The 18,503-nt window shown below is 39.0% G+C and overlaps 1 protein-coding gene across 1 annotated transcript; it reads left to right on the top strand.

Annotated features, from left to right (window-relative positions):
* The first annotated feature begins 3,600 nt into the window (after positions 1–3,600).
* Positions 3,601–16,226, top strand: hal (histidine ammonia-lyase). Its single transcript, XM_083545726.1, has 20 exons — positions 3,601–3,910; positions 4,014–4,074; positions 4,242–4,269; positions 4,783–4,857; positions 5,041–5,113; positions 5,235–5,301; positions 5,425–5,462; positions 5,549–5,674; positions 5,864–6,003; positions 6,140–6,187; positions 6,521–6,668; positions 11,747–11,842; positions 11,947–12,005; positions 12,095–12,175; positions 12,281–12,346; positions 12,436–12,601; positions 13,335–13,469; positions 14,618–14,726; positions 14,845–14,914; positions 15,802–16,226. Exons 1-20 carry the CDS (start codon positions 3,664–3,666, stop codon positions 15,931–15,933), a joined length of 1,965 nt encoding a protein of 654 aa, XP_083401852.1. The 5' UTR covers positions 3,601–3,663; the 3' UTR covers positions 15,934–16,226.
* The last annotated feature ends 2,277 nt before the right edge of the window (positions 16,227–18,503 follow it).

Raw genomic sequence — 18,503 nt, 5'->3', positions numbered from 1 at the left:
CTTTCTGATCTCTTGTCGTCTTCCAGTCATGTTGTCCAGGATCAGGCGTTCCACGTGCTGAATGTTCACAGGAATGACTGCTGTGGAACCACCACAACCGAAATTGTCACTGATGGATGTACGGCCATTTTTGAAATGTTAACCCCATTCAAATGTTTTTTTGAGCAGCTGAGTGTTTCATCACTGTACTGTGCTTGAAACTCTATCACCACACGCTGTTCTATTCACGCACTAACACTGCTGCTGCCATCTTTATTAACAGTCTCTGGACTGGCTCTCGACATGTGTGCCACCTATCAGTAATAGGACACAATAGCCACTTAATACTGTGTGTATTACTGCCATGCTAGCATTCTTTTTTATACGCTTAAAATTAAATGTCTCGGTTTGACTTGAACGCCGCTTGTACAGTATATAGTTTCTCATAACCAAGCCAATATACTTACATAAAGTGTTTATTTATTTCCAGGTTACATTATGCTCTGTGTTGGCTTGTTATGAAGTAATAACACTGGAAGCACTGCAGCACAGCTCTGCTGGGGTAAGAAGAAAAATGTATATGTTTGTTGTTCCTAATGAAAAAGCTAAGGATCACTCTAGGTAATGTGGATAGGGAAATCCAAGTCACAAATTGACAAATGTGTCGTTAAAAACTTTTTTAAATGCTGTAAAACTAAACTGTAAGCATTTATTGGAAATGTGGATATATTGAAATGATGCTGCAGGAAGAAGCTATACTTATTACTATCCTTGAGCAATCACTTTCTTGGTAAATTAGCAATTGTCTTTAGCACACCTACACACGTTGTTTTGTGGAAGAAAAAAAAAAAGAGTTGATGTATACACCAGTAGGATTTTCAGTTTTGTGTTTAATGTGATAAAGCAAAGAATTCAGTATAGAATTTGTGCACTCTTTATTTCTTGACCTTGAGTAAACCTAGTAATTTTTTATTCATAAAAATAAACATCAAGCTCTATTAAGAGAATTGTTTTTATATAGATAAATGCAATAAAGCTATTTAACCCTCATAAGGTCTTCGTTTCCTGTTTACAAATCTGGTCTTTGGGGTCTATATGACCCCAACAATTGATAGAGAAATTATACAAAAATTATAAATTTTTAATTATACAAATAATATATATATTTTTTTGTTTACTTCTCATCTATTCATTAATGCTGTGTTTTGGGAGATATGAAGTACTTTTGTACCTATTTACCACACAATTCCTCAACTACACCATAAGCTTGCATATGAAATATTAATTTTTTATGAAAAAATCACTTAAATGATGATCTAAATTTCTGATTTATGCTGGATTTATAGATTTTTTTTTGACAAATGAAGAAAGCAAAGTGAGAAAAACAATACAGATTTGCTGAAACCTACAGAGTTTTTGCTGGGAGGACAGCACTCATTCCCACTGAAATGGTTTGGAGGTTTGGCAATTTATATAGCAAAAGCATTAAAGGAATCTCAGGAGAAAGTTTGCATATACGGAATCATTTCCTCCTTAAAGAGGCAAAATGGATGTTGTAGTAATATTTAAAACTGGCAACAGATATAAAAGCAAGATGTGTAAACATTAGTACACAAAAATTCATTTAATTGTTGCCGTATTGGATTGCAGTACATACAGTATTGGATTGCAGTACATACACAAAAATAGTAATGAGTTCAAATAGAGTTATCCTACTCTAGAATTGAAGTTAGATGGAACCAGGCAAGAAGTCAACCAGTGATGAGGGTGCAGGCTAAGGATCATGAGAATTGAAAGTTAATGCATAATTCTATAATAGTCTGTTATTAGTTAACACTGCATGCAAATTTTAATGTACGTTAATATTCGAAATATCTTAAATTAAGTAAAACAAGTGAAGAAAGTTTACTTTACACCTAGTAGCATGGAGTCTACTCCAAAAATCCTCCCAGGTGCAAATGTGTGTGTGTGTGTGTGTGTGTGTGTGTGTGTGTGTGTGTGTGTGTGTGTGTGTGTGTGTGTGTGTGTGTGTATAGGTGTGTTGCCTTACAACCCATGTAGGGAGTATTAACACCTTGCCTCTAATATTCCCACGATAAGTGCTGGTTTCAGCACCACCATGACTAGTATAACACTGCTATTGAAGATGAAAAATAAACAGCGTGATACACCTCAGTCAGGGGGCAGAGGAGTTTTCTGACTTTAATATTTGTATCTGTTCGTAGATCCGTTCTTTCTTAGCAGCTCTGAAGCCTGAGACACCAGCAGGTATCATATGAATTCTCTTGAGCTCTTCAAAATAAGCTGAATCAGCTGAATTAGTCCACCTCTAAATACCTTCTTTATGATGCCATCACTATAGAAACCATCAATACTATATAGAAATGAGGTATAACAGAGAGTCGGGTCACAGACAGGTATATCATGCAGCAAGAATAAATGGAATTACTAAAGCAGGAAAACCAATGAACACAATTCAACAAGTCTCCTTTTACTGCAGCCACATCTGCACCACTACCATATATCATCTCTAGCAGAAGCATCAATATTTTGCTTTATGAACTGACCCTGGTTTTCTGTTCATTTTTGTATAATACCATTTTTCTGGGGATTCAAAACTGACATATTCTACAGGAAAGAAACATTTCAAAGCATTAAAAAAAAAACCTTTTTTCTGCTTCTCCTGTTAGGGGTCGCCACAGCGGATCATCCGCATGTTTGATTTGGCACATGTTTTTATGCTGGATGCCCTTCCTAATGCAACCCTCCCCATAAGAGTGCACTGGATTGTGCAACCCTAAAGGCTGGGGTTGGTTCCCGGGGAACCAACCCGGGAACCGGGTTGGCCGGGGATCAAACCCGGAGCGCAGTGGTGAGAGGGAACCCTATTTTAAAGCATAAATGGTTCTTAAAAAAAATTAACTGTTTTGTCTAAACCTTTCTGATAACGTCCAGATTTTCTTGATAAATCTATCTCGTAAATGTTCTTGAAAGTGCATCTGTGACCAAATCAATGTCTTCTCCTCTGTCTCTGGTGGAATTAAAAAAAAAAGCTAGTAAATCTACACAAACATATTTGAGCTTGTGCAGTTTGCTACAGGTGTGGTTTATGAGCTCTGATTGGTGGTCTCTCTGACCATCCAATAAAAGGGCGTGGAAATGCAGACGCTTCTGTACGCCTGCTATTTGGCCCCTGTGTCCTCAGCGCCAAATCTAAATAGTTAAAACAAGATTTTAAATATATACTACAGGTGCAGTATTTTGAGATTAAATTTGGAGTCATTTGTTTAAATCATAAATTTTTTTAAACATATAATTCCTACATATAAATGTATGTATAGGCTTCAAAATGTTTTATTATCATTTATATTTGTGCATTTATGTACTGTTTTGGTGAAGTTGAATGTTGTGTGTGTGTGTGTGTGTGTGTGTGTGTGTGTGTGTGTGTGTGTGTGTGTGTGTGTGTGTGTGTGTGTGTGTGTGTGTGTGTTTTGAATGATAAATCTAACAAGGCTAGAGATAAGTTGCTCAAACACAACCTAGGGTTCAACCGCCCTGCATTGAGGAGGGGTTCATTAGCTGCCATTTGATTGGTCTGTTAAGCCTGGTGGTCTCCTCACTTATCTTCCCAGATTCAATTCAAAACCTGAGTAGACATCAAAGCTGGTAGACAGAAGTGGCACAATGCCCCGTTTTACTGTGCATGTCAGAGATGAGTGGCTTACTGTTCCCTGTAAGGATTCATCCTGCACTATACAGTGGTTAGGAGTGGAGGCTCTCAAGCGTTATGTCAAGAACAAGCCTGATAATGGAGGGTTCTCGCATGTCAAAGATGTTTGCTTTGTGGCCAGGAGGTGCCAGGGACAGGGACTGTTAGACGCTGATGATACGATAGATGAAGTCTTGGAGGACAATGACTTTGTTGAGCTTGGTAAGGTTCAGCCTCTTTTTTTCATTGCACCTTACAACAACTAATTTAGTTTTTTATAATGACCATTCAGCAATGTGTCCTTGTCTTATTTTCCTTTGTCTAGAAATTAAAGGAGACACCATGTCTTCCGACTTCATTCCTAGCCAACCTGGAATGTCATATCTGTATCCTTATGAAACATATTGTATTGTTATCTCCGTGTGCTCTTCTTGTATTCACAAAATATAAAGCAGATCATACATGCAGAGCATGACCATGTAAAGTGTGGAGTGAGTTTTATTTTTATACAGTCAACTACTGGAACAGCTGTCCACCTTAACAAACATAATAGAACAAGAGCCTACAGAGAGCCAGAGGAGGTGAGAACTGACAAAAATTAAAATTTTAATCTTTAAATTATCTATTGGGGGACAAAAAATTTCAGAAGAATGGAGTTTGACTTGACTTGACTGCAATGTGGGACTTCTGATCATAAACACCTAGAGCGTGGGTATCCAATCTTTTTCACAAATGTGGAAATGTGGATGTGGATGCAGGTTTTCATTCCAACCAAGCAAGTCCACACTAAATTCTACCTGTTTAAATCTAATGATTTTTATTTTCAGTTGTGGCCCTTGATCGGTTGAAATAAAAACCTGCCCCCCTCACATGCCCTCTGTAGAAAAGATTGGACACCCCTGACCTAGAGGGTAGTGGTATCTCAGTGGTTAAGGTGTTTGCCTCCTGCTTTGAAGGTCATGAGTTCCAATCTCTCCCTTAAGCGAGGCCCTCAACCCTCAACTCTCAGAGGTGTTTGCCAAATGTCATAAATGTAAAAAGAGATAGCACAAATGTTATACTATTTGCTGAGTGATGTGTTTGTCTGTGTAAAGTACCTGTACCTAGATGGCAACAGTCTAAATTCAACCGATCTAGTCAACCTAGGAAGAGGCCACTACAAGATTAAGGTATAGAAATTTGACATATATTACATGAAACATGACCAAAATGTCATTTGCATCAATGTGTCAATTGAAATCACCTTCATTTCACAGTATTATTTACAACAGTCTTAGTAACTCATACTATGCCACTTTTTGCATGCTTCATGATATATATTGATGTGATAATAATGATTTGTTATAAACCAGTTGACCCCTGAGGCTGAAAGAAACGTAGAGCAGTCCAGAGAACTCCTGGACACCATAGTGAAAGAAAAAAAAGGTAATCAGGTCACCTATACCAAAGTCCTTCTACTAGAAAAGACTTCAATATTATTTAGTACCTATAATGAACTAAACGAGTCTATATCGGTTCATATCTGAATGCTTGCTGTACCCTCCAGTTGTGTATGGAATCACCACTGGATTCGGGAAGTTCGCTCGAACCGTCATCCCGATCAGCAAACTCAAGTACGATCACACTTTTGATAGTTTGAGTACTGTATATGAGTGTAAAAAAATGCAGCTAAACAGTGTTAAATGCAAAAAAGACTGCATAAGTTTAAGGTGTTTAAGCTGTTTTTCTTTTTTAAGGGAACTACAGGAGAATCTCATTCGCTCCCACTCAGCAGGTAAAAAGATTTTTAAAATCTAGCTAGATATTTAACTAGATTTACCAGTAATTAATCTGAGTTGTATTGCTGTATTGTGTGTGTAGGCGTGGGCAGCCCACTGAACCCTGAGAGGACTCGAATGTTGCTAGCCCTCCGAATAAATGTGCTGGCTAAGGGATACAGCGGGATCTCTCTGGAAACCCTGCACAGTATGATGCAGGCATTCAACGGTACATGAAAGCTTTATGCATTGTTATACTTGGAAAACATTCATTGATAACAATTTGTTATCCTCTGCCAAGAAACACAAGAGACACTAAGACCTCTGTTACAGACCTCTTCATTATATGTTTCTTCTATTATGCTTTGGAAGTCAAGCAGCATTTTAAATACCATTCCATTTCCTCTTGTCTCCACAGCATCCTGTTTGTCTTTCGTTCCAGAGAAGGGAACAGTGGGTGCCAGTGGAGACCTCGCTCCTCTCTCACACTTAGCTCTGGGGCTAATGGGAGAGGGCAAAATGTGGTCGCCTAAGAGTGGGTGGGCTGATGCGAAATATGTACGATCCTACAGTACTCCGACGTCATCCATTCAGTGTCCCTTTGTTTACGAAGCCTAATGATAAAAATGACTTAGAAGTCAATTTGTGCTTTCTACAGCAATCCCTTTAAGTCTGACCTTTGCATTGCACACAGGTTTTGGAAGCGCATGGCCTGAAGCCTATATCACTGAAACCAAAAGAGGTATTACTCTAATCATTTCTGTCAGGCTTTAACCATGTTTATCTGTCTTTGTGTTGACACAGTGTGGTGGCCTCAGCACAAAAAAAAAAAAAAGGCCTTGACCCATCTAAAGCTTGGATTTTGTAACAGCATAGGATTATAGAAAACTATGGAGGGGGATGGCAGGGTACTGAAACAGAAAAATAAAATCTATAATTACTGCTTGTTCTAGATGCTAGAAACATGATACTGTATGTATGGGTGAAAGCTTAAAAGAAGGTTTTTCTATAATTTAAAAGGTTTGATTTTTTAAGTACATTATTGCTTTAACATTCCACCTGTCCTGATATGCAGGGTCTGGCTCTGATTAACGGGACACAGATGATCACCTCCATGGGTGCAGAGGCTGTAGAGAGGGCAGAGTCCATTGCCAGACAGGCTGATATCATTGCTGCACTCACCCTGGAGGTCCTGAAGGGAACCACCAAAGCATTTGACAGTGGTGAGAAAAAAAAACTTTCCGTTTCTTTTTTTCTCAGATGTATATAATTTGTAAGGCATATAGTCTATTTTTATATGAGTTAGATAAGGGTTGCACAACTCTGTGTAGAATCGTATACCTGAATAAAACCGATCTCCAATGTCTGACCTTCAGAAGCACAGAGTTGCCTGCTACCTACATATTCTGAGAGAAAGCAGACTGCAGGATGCTTTATGTAATGTAGTATGAGATTTCCCTATAGAGCCCTTTTTTTCATGAAATATCAAAGAATTATTTGAAAACTTGCCAACAGCTTCTTATTTCTGTTGAACAGCTGATGAGTTAAAGAAAAAGTTAGATTTTAAGTCAAATCATTATCACAATTTACTCATCTTGGAGTTCAAAACACTATATAAGTGAATTTCCTCTGTTTTCTTTCTTTTATATAAACAGTTTACTGCAGAAAAACTAAATGAGCAAATAGTGGCCAGAAAAAAAATAAATAAATAATAAATAAATAAATAAATAAACTAATAATTAATAATAATAATAATAAAAAAAATAATTTAAAAAATTATATATATATATATATATATATATATATATATATATATACAGTGAGGAAAATAAGTATTTGAACACCCTGCTATTTTGCAAGTTCTCCCACTTAGAAATCATGGAGGGGTCTGAAATTGTCATCGTAGGTGCATGTCCACTGTGAGAGACATAATCTAAAAAAAAAAAAATCCAGAAATCACAATGTATGATTTTTAAACTATTTATTAGTAAGATACAGCTGCAAATAAGTATTTGAACACCTGAGAAAGTCAATGTTAATATTTGGTACAGTAGCCTTTGTTTGCATTTACAGAGGTCAAACGTTTCCTGTAGTTTTTCACCAGGTTTGCACACACTGCAGGAGGGATTTTGGCCCACTCCTCCACACAGATTTTCTCTAGACCAGTCAGGTTTCTGGCCTGTCGCTGAGAAACACAGAGTTTGAGCTCCCTCCAAAGATTCTCTATTGGGTTTAGGTCTGGAGACTGGCTAGGCCACGCCAGAACCTTGATATGCTTCTTACAGAGCCACTCCTTGGTTATCCTGGCTGTGTGCTTCGGGTCATTGTCATGTTGGAAGACCCAGCCTCGACCCATCTTCAATGCTCTAACTGAGGGAAGGAGGTTTGGTCCCCAAAATCTCGCAATACATGGCCCCGGTCATTCTCTCCTTAATACAGTGCAGTCGCCCTGTCCCATGTGCAGGAAAACACCCCCAAAGCATGATGCTACCACCCCCATGCTTCACAGTAGGGATGGTGTTCTTGGGATGGTACTCATCATTCTTCTTCCTCCAAACACGTTTAGTGGAATTATGACCCAAAAGTTCTATTTTGGTCTCATCTGACCACATGACTTTCTCCCATGACTCCTCTGGATCATCCAAATGGTCACTGGCAAACTTAAGAAGTGCCTGGACATGTGCTGGTTTAAGCAGGGGAACCTTCTGTGCCATGCATGATTTCAAACCATGACGTCTTAGTGTATTACCAACAGTAACCTCGGAAACGGTGGTCCCAGCTCTTTTCAGGTCATTGACCAGCTCCTCCCGTGTAGTTCTGGGCTGATTTCTCACCTTCCTTAGGATCATTGAGACCCCACGAGCTGAGATCTTGCATGGAGCCCCAGTCCGAGGGAGATTGACAGTCATGTTTAGCTTCTTCCATTTTCTAAAGATTGCTCCAACAGTGGACCTTTTTTCACCAAGCTGCTTGGCAATTTCCCCGTAGCCCTTTCCAGCCTTGTGGAGGTGTACAATTTTGTCTCTAGTGTCTTTGGAAAGCTCTTTGGTCTTGGCCATGTTAGTAGTTGGATTCTTACTGATTGTATGGGGTGGACAGGTGTCTTTATGCAGCTAACGACCTTAAACGGGTGCATCTAATTTAGGATAATAAATATAGTGGAGGTGGACATTTTAAAGGCAGACTAACAGGTCTTTGAGAGTCAGAATTCTAGCTGATAGACAGGTGTTCAAATACTTATTTGCAGCTGTATCATACAAATAAATTGTTTAAAAATCATATATTGTGATTTCTGGATTTTTTTTTTTTAGATTATGTCTCTCACAGTGGACATGCACCTACGATGACAATTTCAGACCTCTCCATGATTTGTAAGTGGGAGAACTTGCAAAATAGCAGGGTGTTCAAATACTTATTTTCCTCACTGTATATATATATATATATATATATATATATATATATATATATATATATATATATATACACATACAGTATATACAGTATATATATATATATATATATATATATATATATATATATATATATATATATATATATATATATATATATATATATATATTCCGGTCGTGTGCTTCTCCCTGTCCTTGTTTCATTCTCCCGGCGCGCGCTCTTTGAGAAGCTTCCCGGGGTTCGCTTATTGATTTTGTAGGTTTGGAGACAGGCTTGTCCCTTTCTTCTTCCTCCTCTGCTTGGTCTGACTCTTGCTCTTACAAACCCGATAGCGAGGAGCTTCTGGGGGTTGTGATACGTGCCGTTCAGAAGTTCAATATAGCTTGGCCGGCCGGTGAGCATAAGCCCCCCCTTTCGGGCAAGCTCGATGAGCGTTTTTTGCTCCTGGCATCACAGCATCCACGTCGGCCTTGCCATTTTTCCCTGACCTGCACACTGAGGTGTACAAGTCCTGGGTGCGGCCTTTCTCGTCCCGCCCCTTCAGCCCCAAGACCGCAGTGTATTCTAACGTCTCTTGGATTAGGGATTATTCCTATAGTGTCATTCCATGTGTTGAAGAGACGCTAGAACGCTATCTCTCCCTGGGTGTGGCATCTTCCCTAAAACCCCCAACATTACCCACCAAGCCCCTGCGCACTACCTCGGCACTGGTGGGTAAGGCTTTCACCTCAGCAGGTCAGGCCACTGGATGTTTGCACACCATGTCGGTACTGCAGGCATAACAAGCGACCTGCTGCGGGAGCTGGATCTGGGAGATCCCTTGAGCGGCTTGTTTTCTGAGATCCACCTACGGGCCACACAGAAGACCGCTAAGGCCATCGGCCGGTCTATAGCTGCCCTAATAGCTATTGAGAGATCTCTAGCTTACCATGTCTGAAATACTGGACAGGCACAGGGTCGTGCTGCTGCACGCCCGACTCTCTCCTTAGTGCCTGTTAGGCGACGCCATTGATTCGGTAGTTAACAGGTTCCAGAAGTCCAAGAGACAATCGGTGGTGTTCCAGTGGTATCTCCCACGCCGCTCTCATGGGGCTGCTCGGCGGGCACAGCCCCAACCCCAACCCAGCACTTCATACTGCTAAGTGCACCAACAGAGAGTTCTCTACCTGTGCAGGATCCTGCGCGGTGCCCTGGGTCAAGCCCTGTGAGTTGACAGATCTAAGGACTGTCATCTCGAAGTAGAGGGCAACAACCAAAAAGGTCCTGACCCAACCTGTGGAGGGATGACCAGGGGGCGTGTAGCACCACTTTTCTTGTTGCCCGTTTCCCCCCGCCCCTTCTGGGACCTGGTTCGTTAACCCTGCCATGAATGTGCATCAGAGCCTGGCAAGCTCCACTGAGCTCCCTCCCTCGGTTCCGCCCGGCATCATTGCGGACCAGGAGGTCTTGTTTCTAGGACTGCATCTGGGCACTCTGCATCTGGGTCCACAGAGGTCAGTCTCAAGAAGCTGATACCCTTAAGGGAAAACCTAGCAGCCTGGATGGCTTTCCCAGACATGTCCCAGTAGGTCCTGCAAACTGTAGAGCAAGGCTATGCGATTCTTTTTGATGTCACGCCCACATCAGTTCAAAAGGCTCTCTCTCACTCTGGTGAGCGAGCAGGCTCTGGTCCTGGAACGAGAAGTAGATACCCTCCTGAGGAAGGAGGCCATCAAGGTGGTCCCTCAGTCGGAGAGTCCGGGTTCTACAACTGGTACATCATAATTCCCAAAAAAGACGGTGGGTTGCGTCCTGTCCTAGATCTATTTCAGCTAAACCGCTCTTTGATAAAGCTCCAGTTCAGGATGCTGCCCTTCAAGCAGGTCGTGTCTCAAATCAGATCCGAGGATTGGTTTGTCACAGTAGATTTAAAGGATGCATACTTTCACATACTCATCCTCCCTTCTCACAGGAAGTTTCTGAGGTTTGCTTTCAGGGTCAAAGCATTCCAATATCAGGTCCTTTCATTTGGCCTTGCCCTGTTACCCTGCACCTTCACGAATGGTTGATGTGGCTCTGGGCATCCGTATCCTCAATTATATCAACGATTGGTTGATATTAGCTCAATCAGAGCATGTAGCGGTCCAGCATTGAGATGTCGTTCCCGCTCACATCTCAGCTGAATCCCGGGAAGAGTGTGCTCTCTCCATACAGAGAAGCACTTATCTCTGCATTATTTGGGATTCGGCGACTATGCGCATGCAGCTTTCCACTGCCCACATAGTCACACGGCGAGGCCTATGTGACTTAGATGCGTAGAGAGATCCCGGGTTCCTACTCCAAGGCCCCGTGTTGGGAGTTCCCGGTAATCGCATTGTGCTTATGACGGATGCATCCCTCACAGGATAGGGAGCGGGCATGAGTGGCCACTCTGCACAAGGTCTATGGGACAGTGTCCATCTGAGGTGGCACATAAATTGCCTAGAAATGCTAGCTGTGTTTTTGGCTTTGAAGTTATTCCTCCCCAATGTCAGAGGCCACAACATATTGGTCTGCTCGGACAACACCTCAGTGGTCTCATAAATCAACCGCCAGGGGGGTCTGCGTTTACGCCCCAGTACAGGCTGGCATGCCAGATCCTCCTGTGGGCCTAGGGGAAGTTCTTCTCCTTCAGAGCAGCTTATATCCTGGGCCGCTTGAATGAGGTAGCAAACACCTTGTTGAGACAGGGGTCCAAGCACGGGGTTCAGAGTTTTGTATATTTCTGTGTTTCTTTTGTTAATTTATGTTGTTTTCCACAGAACCTTGGTCCTGGGGAAACGTTGTTTCTTTTCACTGTGTACTGCACTGTATATGGTTAAAATGAAAATAAAGCCTACTTGACTTGACTTGAATTGAAAATCTCTTGCAGACATCCATGAGCTGCGGCCACACCCAGGACAGAAAGAGGTGGCATTGCGTTTCCGGGCTCTTCTGGACTCTGATCACCACCCCTCTGAGATTGCAGGTGAAAACAAAGACAAATGCTACGAAGCCTAATAACAAATTGTATGTAGCTAAAACATAAACTGCTTACATCTAGATAATTATTTTGGATGTTTATATTTTTAGAAAGCCACAGGTTTTGTGACCGTGTCCAGGATGCCTACACCATGCGTTGCTGTCCCCAGGTCAACTCACAGCCCTTCTAATCTTTATGATAATTTATATCATTTGTGATTTCTCAGCCTGATCAATTCCATCCTTTATATCATTGCAGGTCCATGGCATCGTTAATGACACAATTGCTTTCGTGAAAAATATCATAAATACAGAAATTAACAGTGCTACAGATAACCCTGTATCCTTTCCGTATATAAGAAGGTTTCCTGTCAAATTGATCAGTCCTATGGGCTTTTTTAACTTTCTAAAAAACAAAACTGTTTATCCCTGATAAATTAAACAGATGGTTTTTGCAGAAAGGGGAGAAACCATTTCAGGAGGAAATTTTCATGGAGAATATCCGGCAAAGGTATTGTTTTTCTACACCCATCACGTTTTTAAGGTCTGTGAATACACAAAAATCAATAGCAGACATTTTGTCTTTCTTTCTTTTGCCAGGCGCTTGATTATTTGTCCATAGGAGTTCACGAACTGGCTTCCATCAGCGAACGTCGTATTGAGCGTCTGTGTAACCCATCTCTCAGTGAGCTACCTGCATTCCTGGTTAATGAAGGGGGGCTGAACTCCGGCTTTATGATTGCACACTGCACTGCGGCAGCTCTCGGTCAGTTCTCCACTTTCCACCTCACACACATTCGAATCACACCATGGGGCCGATCAATCAAACAGATGACTTCTCTACTATGTGGAATTATATGGTTAGGCTGAATCAAATGCAAATCAAGTCAGAGAACGTGTTCTTTTGAGAGGCCGCAATGGTGTGTTATTACATGATTATATGCTGAAGACTAGAGGTCGAATAATAATGGATTTTACAAATACCAATATCTAGGTTAGATTGTACGTGCCGATAAATGATCAGTCAACCAATAGTTTTAAAATAGGTAAAAAAAAAAAAAGAAACATAACACTCCATGTAAAATATTACTGTACTTTATTATTATTATTATATTATTTCTTATTCTAAAAATTATAAAACAGTACTGAACCTTGAAAATGAAATATAAAACAAAAAAATAATTATATATATATATACTGTATATTATAATATTGTATTAACAAATATTGAGGAAAAAAAAGACATGCATTTAAACAGAAACAAAAAGTTACACTCCAAATAAATGAAAACAATTACATCCCAATGAATTAAAAAGACACATGGCATCAGTGATCCACCATTAGTGGCCGCTCTCGTACTGTTTAACACAACCCGGAAAAACTATCAGGATGGATTTTTACTGAAAGCCGATAGTTCCAGCAATCAAATATTGGAGCTGATTAATCAGCAAAAGCAATAAATCAGTCGATCTCTACTAAAGACCATTCTTTCTTTGCAGTTTCTGAAAATAAGGTGTTGTGCCACCCGTCCTCAGTGGATTCACTATCCACAAGTGCAGCCACAGAAGATCACGTGTCCATGGGAGGATGGGCTGCCAGAAAGGCTCTAAGAGTGATCGAACATGTGGAGCAAGGTATAAACAGAAATTTAGACTTTTATCTACATAAATATGCTGTAAAGATTTGTGCAATTTTGCAGTTATATACTGGAAACTATATTTGACAGTCAAATCTGGATAATAATGACAACTTTACAGTAGTGCTGTATTGTAAATTTGACAATAGACAACTGCAAAATAAATGTACATTAAAATTTTTCGTCATTAGATTAGATTAGATTAGATTAGATTAGATTTAATTAATTGTGCAGAGTACAAGTACAGGGCCAATGAAATGTAGTTAGCATCTAACCAGATGTACGTATTTATATTCAATAAACTTATTGCAGGAGTGCAAAGATGCGTTATATTACAAACAATAAAGTATAAGGTGCAAATGTGAAGATAAACACAGAAGAGTATTATTTAAAAGGTGACTATTACAGTGCAAAAATGCAATGTGAGGTAGAATGTTGTAATTCATGCAACAGTAATAGGCAGTAACAGTAAGAGGCATTAAGGGAAACAATGAACAGTAAGTCTAATCTAAGTTGAATGTAATCTAATCACCAAAAGTTTACTGTACATTTATTTTACGATTGTCTAATGTCAATTTTACAACGCAATGCTATTGTAAAGTTTTTAACAAATCTGGCTGATGCTGCAATTCGAGCACACAAACTATTGATCTGTGACACAAAGCTTTAACCACTGGACCACACACTTCTGCAAGTTGATTTACACTCATGCTAGTTGTTGTGGCTCAGTGGTTTTGAGTTACAAATCTGTAGGTTGTGTGTTTAAATCTGCCCAATTACTTTGGTTGGGTTGATGAACAAGGAAGTGACTTCCGATTGGAAGTTGTGAGTTCAAATCCTTGCACCACCAGCCTGCCACTGCTAAAATTGTTAATCCCATTTGTTGTCCACCAAATGCTGTAAAATTTTAACAAAACCCTTATATTTCAGCTTAGTTACATCCGAATGAACTGGATTATGAGTTACATTATGGCAACCTAATTTGCAAGTACCATATGAATGTATTTTACAATGTACAAACCAAATTGTGTAAAAGTGGCTGCAATCAGTTAATAGAGCCACCAAACACTTATGCACATATTTGCTTGCTCCTAAGTGGATTTTTCCAACAAAGATGTTTACATTTAAGAGTTTGTATTTTCTCAGTGCTGGCTATCGAAATGTTAGCCGCTTGTCAGGGTATTGAGTTCCTCCGGCCACTTCACACCACAACACCTCTGGAGAAGGTGTATGACCTTGTTCGTTCAGTGGTCAAGTAAGTTACGCTGCTCTATCCAAAACCTGCCACTCTTAAATAGCTTGTTCTGTTGTTTTACTTCTATTTCTATATCTTCATTTTACCATGTGACGTTTACTCTTTTTGGAACACACAGGCCCTGGATAAAAGACAGGTTTATGGCTGCAGATATTGAGACTGCTCATCGGCTTCTCATAGAGCAGAAGGTAAACCTCATTTTATGCTTCCATTGAGCTTCATTGTTCTTTGTCATGCTTTGGTTTTTTTTTATACACTGCAGAAGCCAGGTTATCACGATTTACACACCTGTATAAATATTTTACATGGAACTTGAACAAATTAAACCATTACCATTCACACTAATGTGAATAACACTGTAAAAAATGTAAAGTTTTAAAACAGTTGCCATATTCATCAAGTATTTCCTAATAATAATAATTCATAGAAGATTTAAATCATAAACCTAAAATATGCAAAATTATCTTCGCTATATACATTTATTTTAAGCTTGAATATCTAGAAATAGTTTACTGATCTTATATTATGCTTATTGTGAACATACACAATATGAAAAAAAGTATTGAGACAGGTTTATGTGGTGTTTTTCCAAAATGCTACTACAAAATATACATACAAATGTATAAACATCCTATACACACAATTGTCTTGAACTAGAAGGCCCAAACCTGTTCCAGCATGACAATGCCCCTGTGCACAAATCCTGCTTCATGAAGATATGGTTTACATGGGTTGGAGTGGAAGATCTCCTTCTATAAAGCTCTGACCTCAACCCTCAACCCAATTTTTCATGCTGACTGCACCCCAGACCTCCTTCACCTCACCTTCATCAGTACCTAACATTACTACCACCCTTTTCGCACACTCCAAAATCTAGTTGAACATCATCCCAGAAGAGTGGAGGTTTCTATAACAGTACATAGAGGCTAAATGTGGAATGTGGTCAGGTGTCCACCAAAGTTTGTCCATGTAGCACAGAATTGCTTTCTCACACCAGCTATATGTTGCCCCGCAGACATTTTAATTCATATAAGAAAAACATTTGTTTGATGCTTTCATCCTTTTCTTGGCTCAGGTTTGGAATGTTGCTAAGCCATACATCGATAAGTACTGTACAGAGCATTTCCCTGAATCACGTCCATCCTCTCCGACTGCATTCTCTCTCGAGTCACCACCATCTCCGCAGAAACGAGTCCGGCTTGAGTGACAGAGATGCTGAGACGCAGAGACACACTGAGAAAAGATTTTATATAAGCCATAGTTATTTACACAGTGCTGAGAAAGGTCTTTAAACCTACCAATGTGCTGCGTATAACTCATTGTATATGTTACTAGGTCATAAATGTAAATGTTGTTGTTGTTTTCCTGCTCTGTAAACAATGCATTAATTGTACATCGATTTTGTCTTTATGTACTGTGTGAAATAATTTGCTTATCATCATTTGACCTTATGAAAAAAACAAAAGCTCTGAAAACAAATGTAATAAAAAGTAACATCAACTATTTCCTTTTATTGAAATATATTAGGATGCAAAACCATTTGGAAGAAAGCATCATCATCATCATGCAAGAGTACACTACATGGACCAAAATATTTTCGACACCTCTTTTTCCAGCCATATGTGATTTTTTTACCAAACTGTTACCACAGAGCTGCATAGGATGTCTTTGGATATGGTAGCATTGCATTCACTTTCACTTGAACTAGCTAACCCAAACCTCCGCGAAGATCTGCTTTAAATAAGTTGGAGCGGAAGATCTTGAGTGGACTACTCGAGCTCTGACCTCAACCCTATAAAACAACCCTGGGATGAGCTAGAATGCTGACTACACCCCAGACCTTCTCACCTCACCTACATCAGTAGGGACTTTACTAACGCCCCTGTGGCTGAATGAGCACAAATCTCCTCAATCCCACTCCAAAATCTAGTGGAACATCCAGGTATCCACAAAAATCTGTCCATATAGTGTGGGTTCAAAGAAACAGACATGAAGTGTGCTATTTACAAAAAAGGAAGCTGTATAATTATGATTCAAACATTGTTTCCTCATGATCAGACCTTTATCTGTGCATTCGACATATCATGTCATCGCATTATTAATGATCACATTCACTTGTATTTTGATCAGGGACTAAAACAGCTCTGTGTCTCTCAGTGATTGACAACTAACACATAAGGGTCTGACATTTGAGAAAAAGTCTGGCAAAAGTCTGCAACTTTATCGTCACAGTCAATATTTATAAATTATGTAGACATCTCGAAAAAATTAAGAAAAAAAACAGATTATAATGCATGACCTTTTAGAACTTCTGTAGTAAGACTATTTTTTTTGGCCATGTTGAGATTTATTTTTTTGGGCAGAGTAAATATCTGGGTTTGGCCATTAAAACAATATACACTTCTTACAAATGTTTCCTGTTTTTACTCACTGAATTTGCTGCAGCCACAATTTCCCACGTCTGCTTTTCTCCTTACTGGCTTCTAACTGAGGCAGACTTATTTAAGAATATCTGTATATTGAAAAAAAAAATATATATATATATATATATATATATATATATATATATATATATATATATATATATATATATATATATATATATATATATATATATATACAGTGCAGACCAAAAGTTTGGACACACCTTCTCAATCAAAGAGTTTTCTTTATTTTCATGACTATGAAAATTGTAGATTCACACTTAAGGGATCAAAACTATGAATTAACACATGTGGAATTAAAAATGGAATTATATACATAACTAAAAAGTGTGAAACAACTGAAAAATGTCATATTCTAGGTTCTTCAAAGTAGCCACCTTTTGCTTTGATTAATGCTTTGCACACGTTTGGCATTCTTTTGATGAGCTTCAAGATAGAGTCACCTGAAATGGTCTTCCAACAGTCTTGAAGGAGTTCCCCGAGAGATGCTTGGCACTTGTTGGCCCTTTTGCCTTCACTCTGCGGTCCAGCTCTCACCCCTAAACCATCTCGATTGGGTTGTATGTATACTGTACTGTACTGTATGTATATATATATATATATATATATATATATATATATATATATATATATATATATATATATATATATATATATATTCATTTATTTATTCATTCATTTATTTATTTATTTATTTATTTATTTATTTATTATTTTACATTTCAATGATTTCTACATTGAATTTAAATGAAGTCACACATTTTTTTAATTTTTATTTCCTAGAAATGTATGAACGCTTGGTTTATTTATGCAAATTGTAAAGGGACATTCATTTAGTTGGTCTTTATTGAGTTGGCTCCAATAATTAGCAGTGATGTTGTGCACAGAGTAAAAGAAAGGGCGGTCGGCTACAGTGATACACAGCAGAGAAGGCATGTCAGACACAGCTGCTCTGTTCTCAGGGATGGTGATCAGCACTAAAGCACTAAAGTTCATCCCTGAGAACAGAGCAGCTGTGTCTGACATGCCTTCTCTGCTGTGTATCACTGTAGCCGACCGCCCTTTCTTTTACTCTGTGCACAATTACATTTTTCTTCAAAGCACAGATCATGAGAAACTGAAACGGAGTCATTTGAAGAAATTGAGAAAAACAGTACTTCGAGGATATTGAAAAATTCATAGTCAAGTAAGTTCAGACTTATTTACTTTACTTATTTGCATACTATATTTATTATGGAAAATGTGCTTTTTTTTCAATTGCTGAGAGGAAAAAGTAAATGCTTTAAATTACATTGACTATGAAAAGGAACTGGTTTACTGAACAATGTAGTGT

Source organism: Silurus aristotelis, assembly GCF_946808225.1.
Source record: "Silurus aristotelis genome assembly, chromosome: 7".
Classification (NCBI taxonomy): domain Eukaryota; kingdom Metazoa; phylum Chordata; class Actinopteri; order Siluriformes; family Siluridae; genus Silurus; species Silurus aristotelis.
Note: the sequence above shows the minus strand (reverse complement) of the source record. Positions and strands in the feature narration are given on the sequence as shown.

Bases quoted from the DNA above. Each gene is read 5' to 3' on its own strand.
- hal (XM_083545726.1), top strand. From the start codon at position 3,664: ATGCCCCGTTTTACTGTGCATGTCAGAGATGAGTGGCTTACTGTTCCC. The intron at 5,302-5,424 runs GTACGATCACAC...TTCTTTTTTAAG, and splicing joins ATCCCGATCAGCAAACTCAA to GGAACTACAGGAGAATCTCA. The intron at 14,727-14,844 runs GTAAGTTACGCT...TGGAACACACAG, and splicing joins CTTGTTCGTTCAGTGGTCAA to GCCCTGGATAAAAGACAGGT.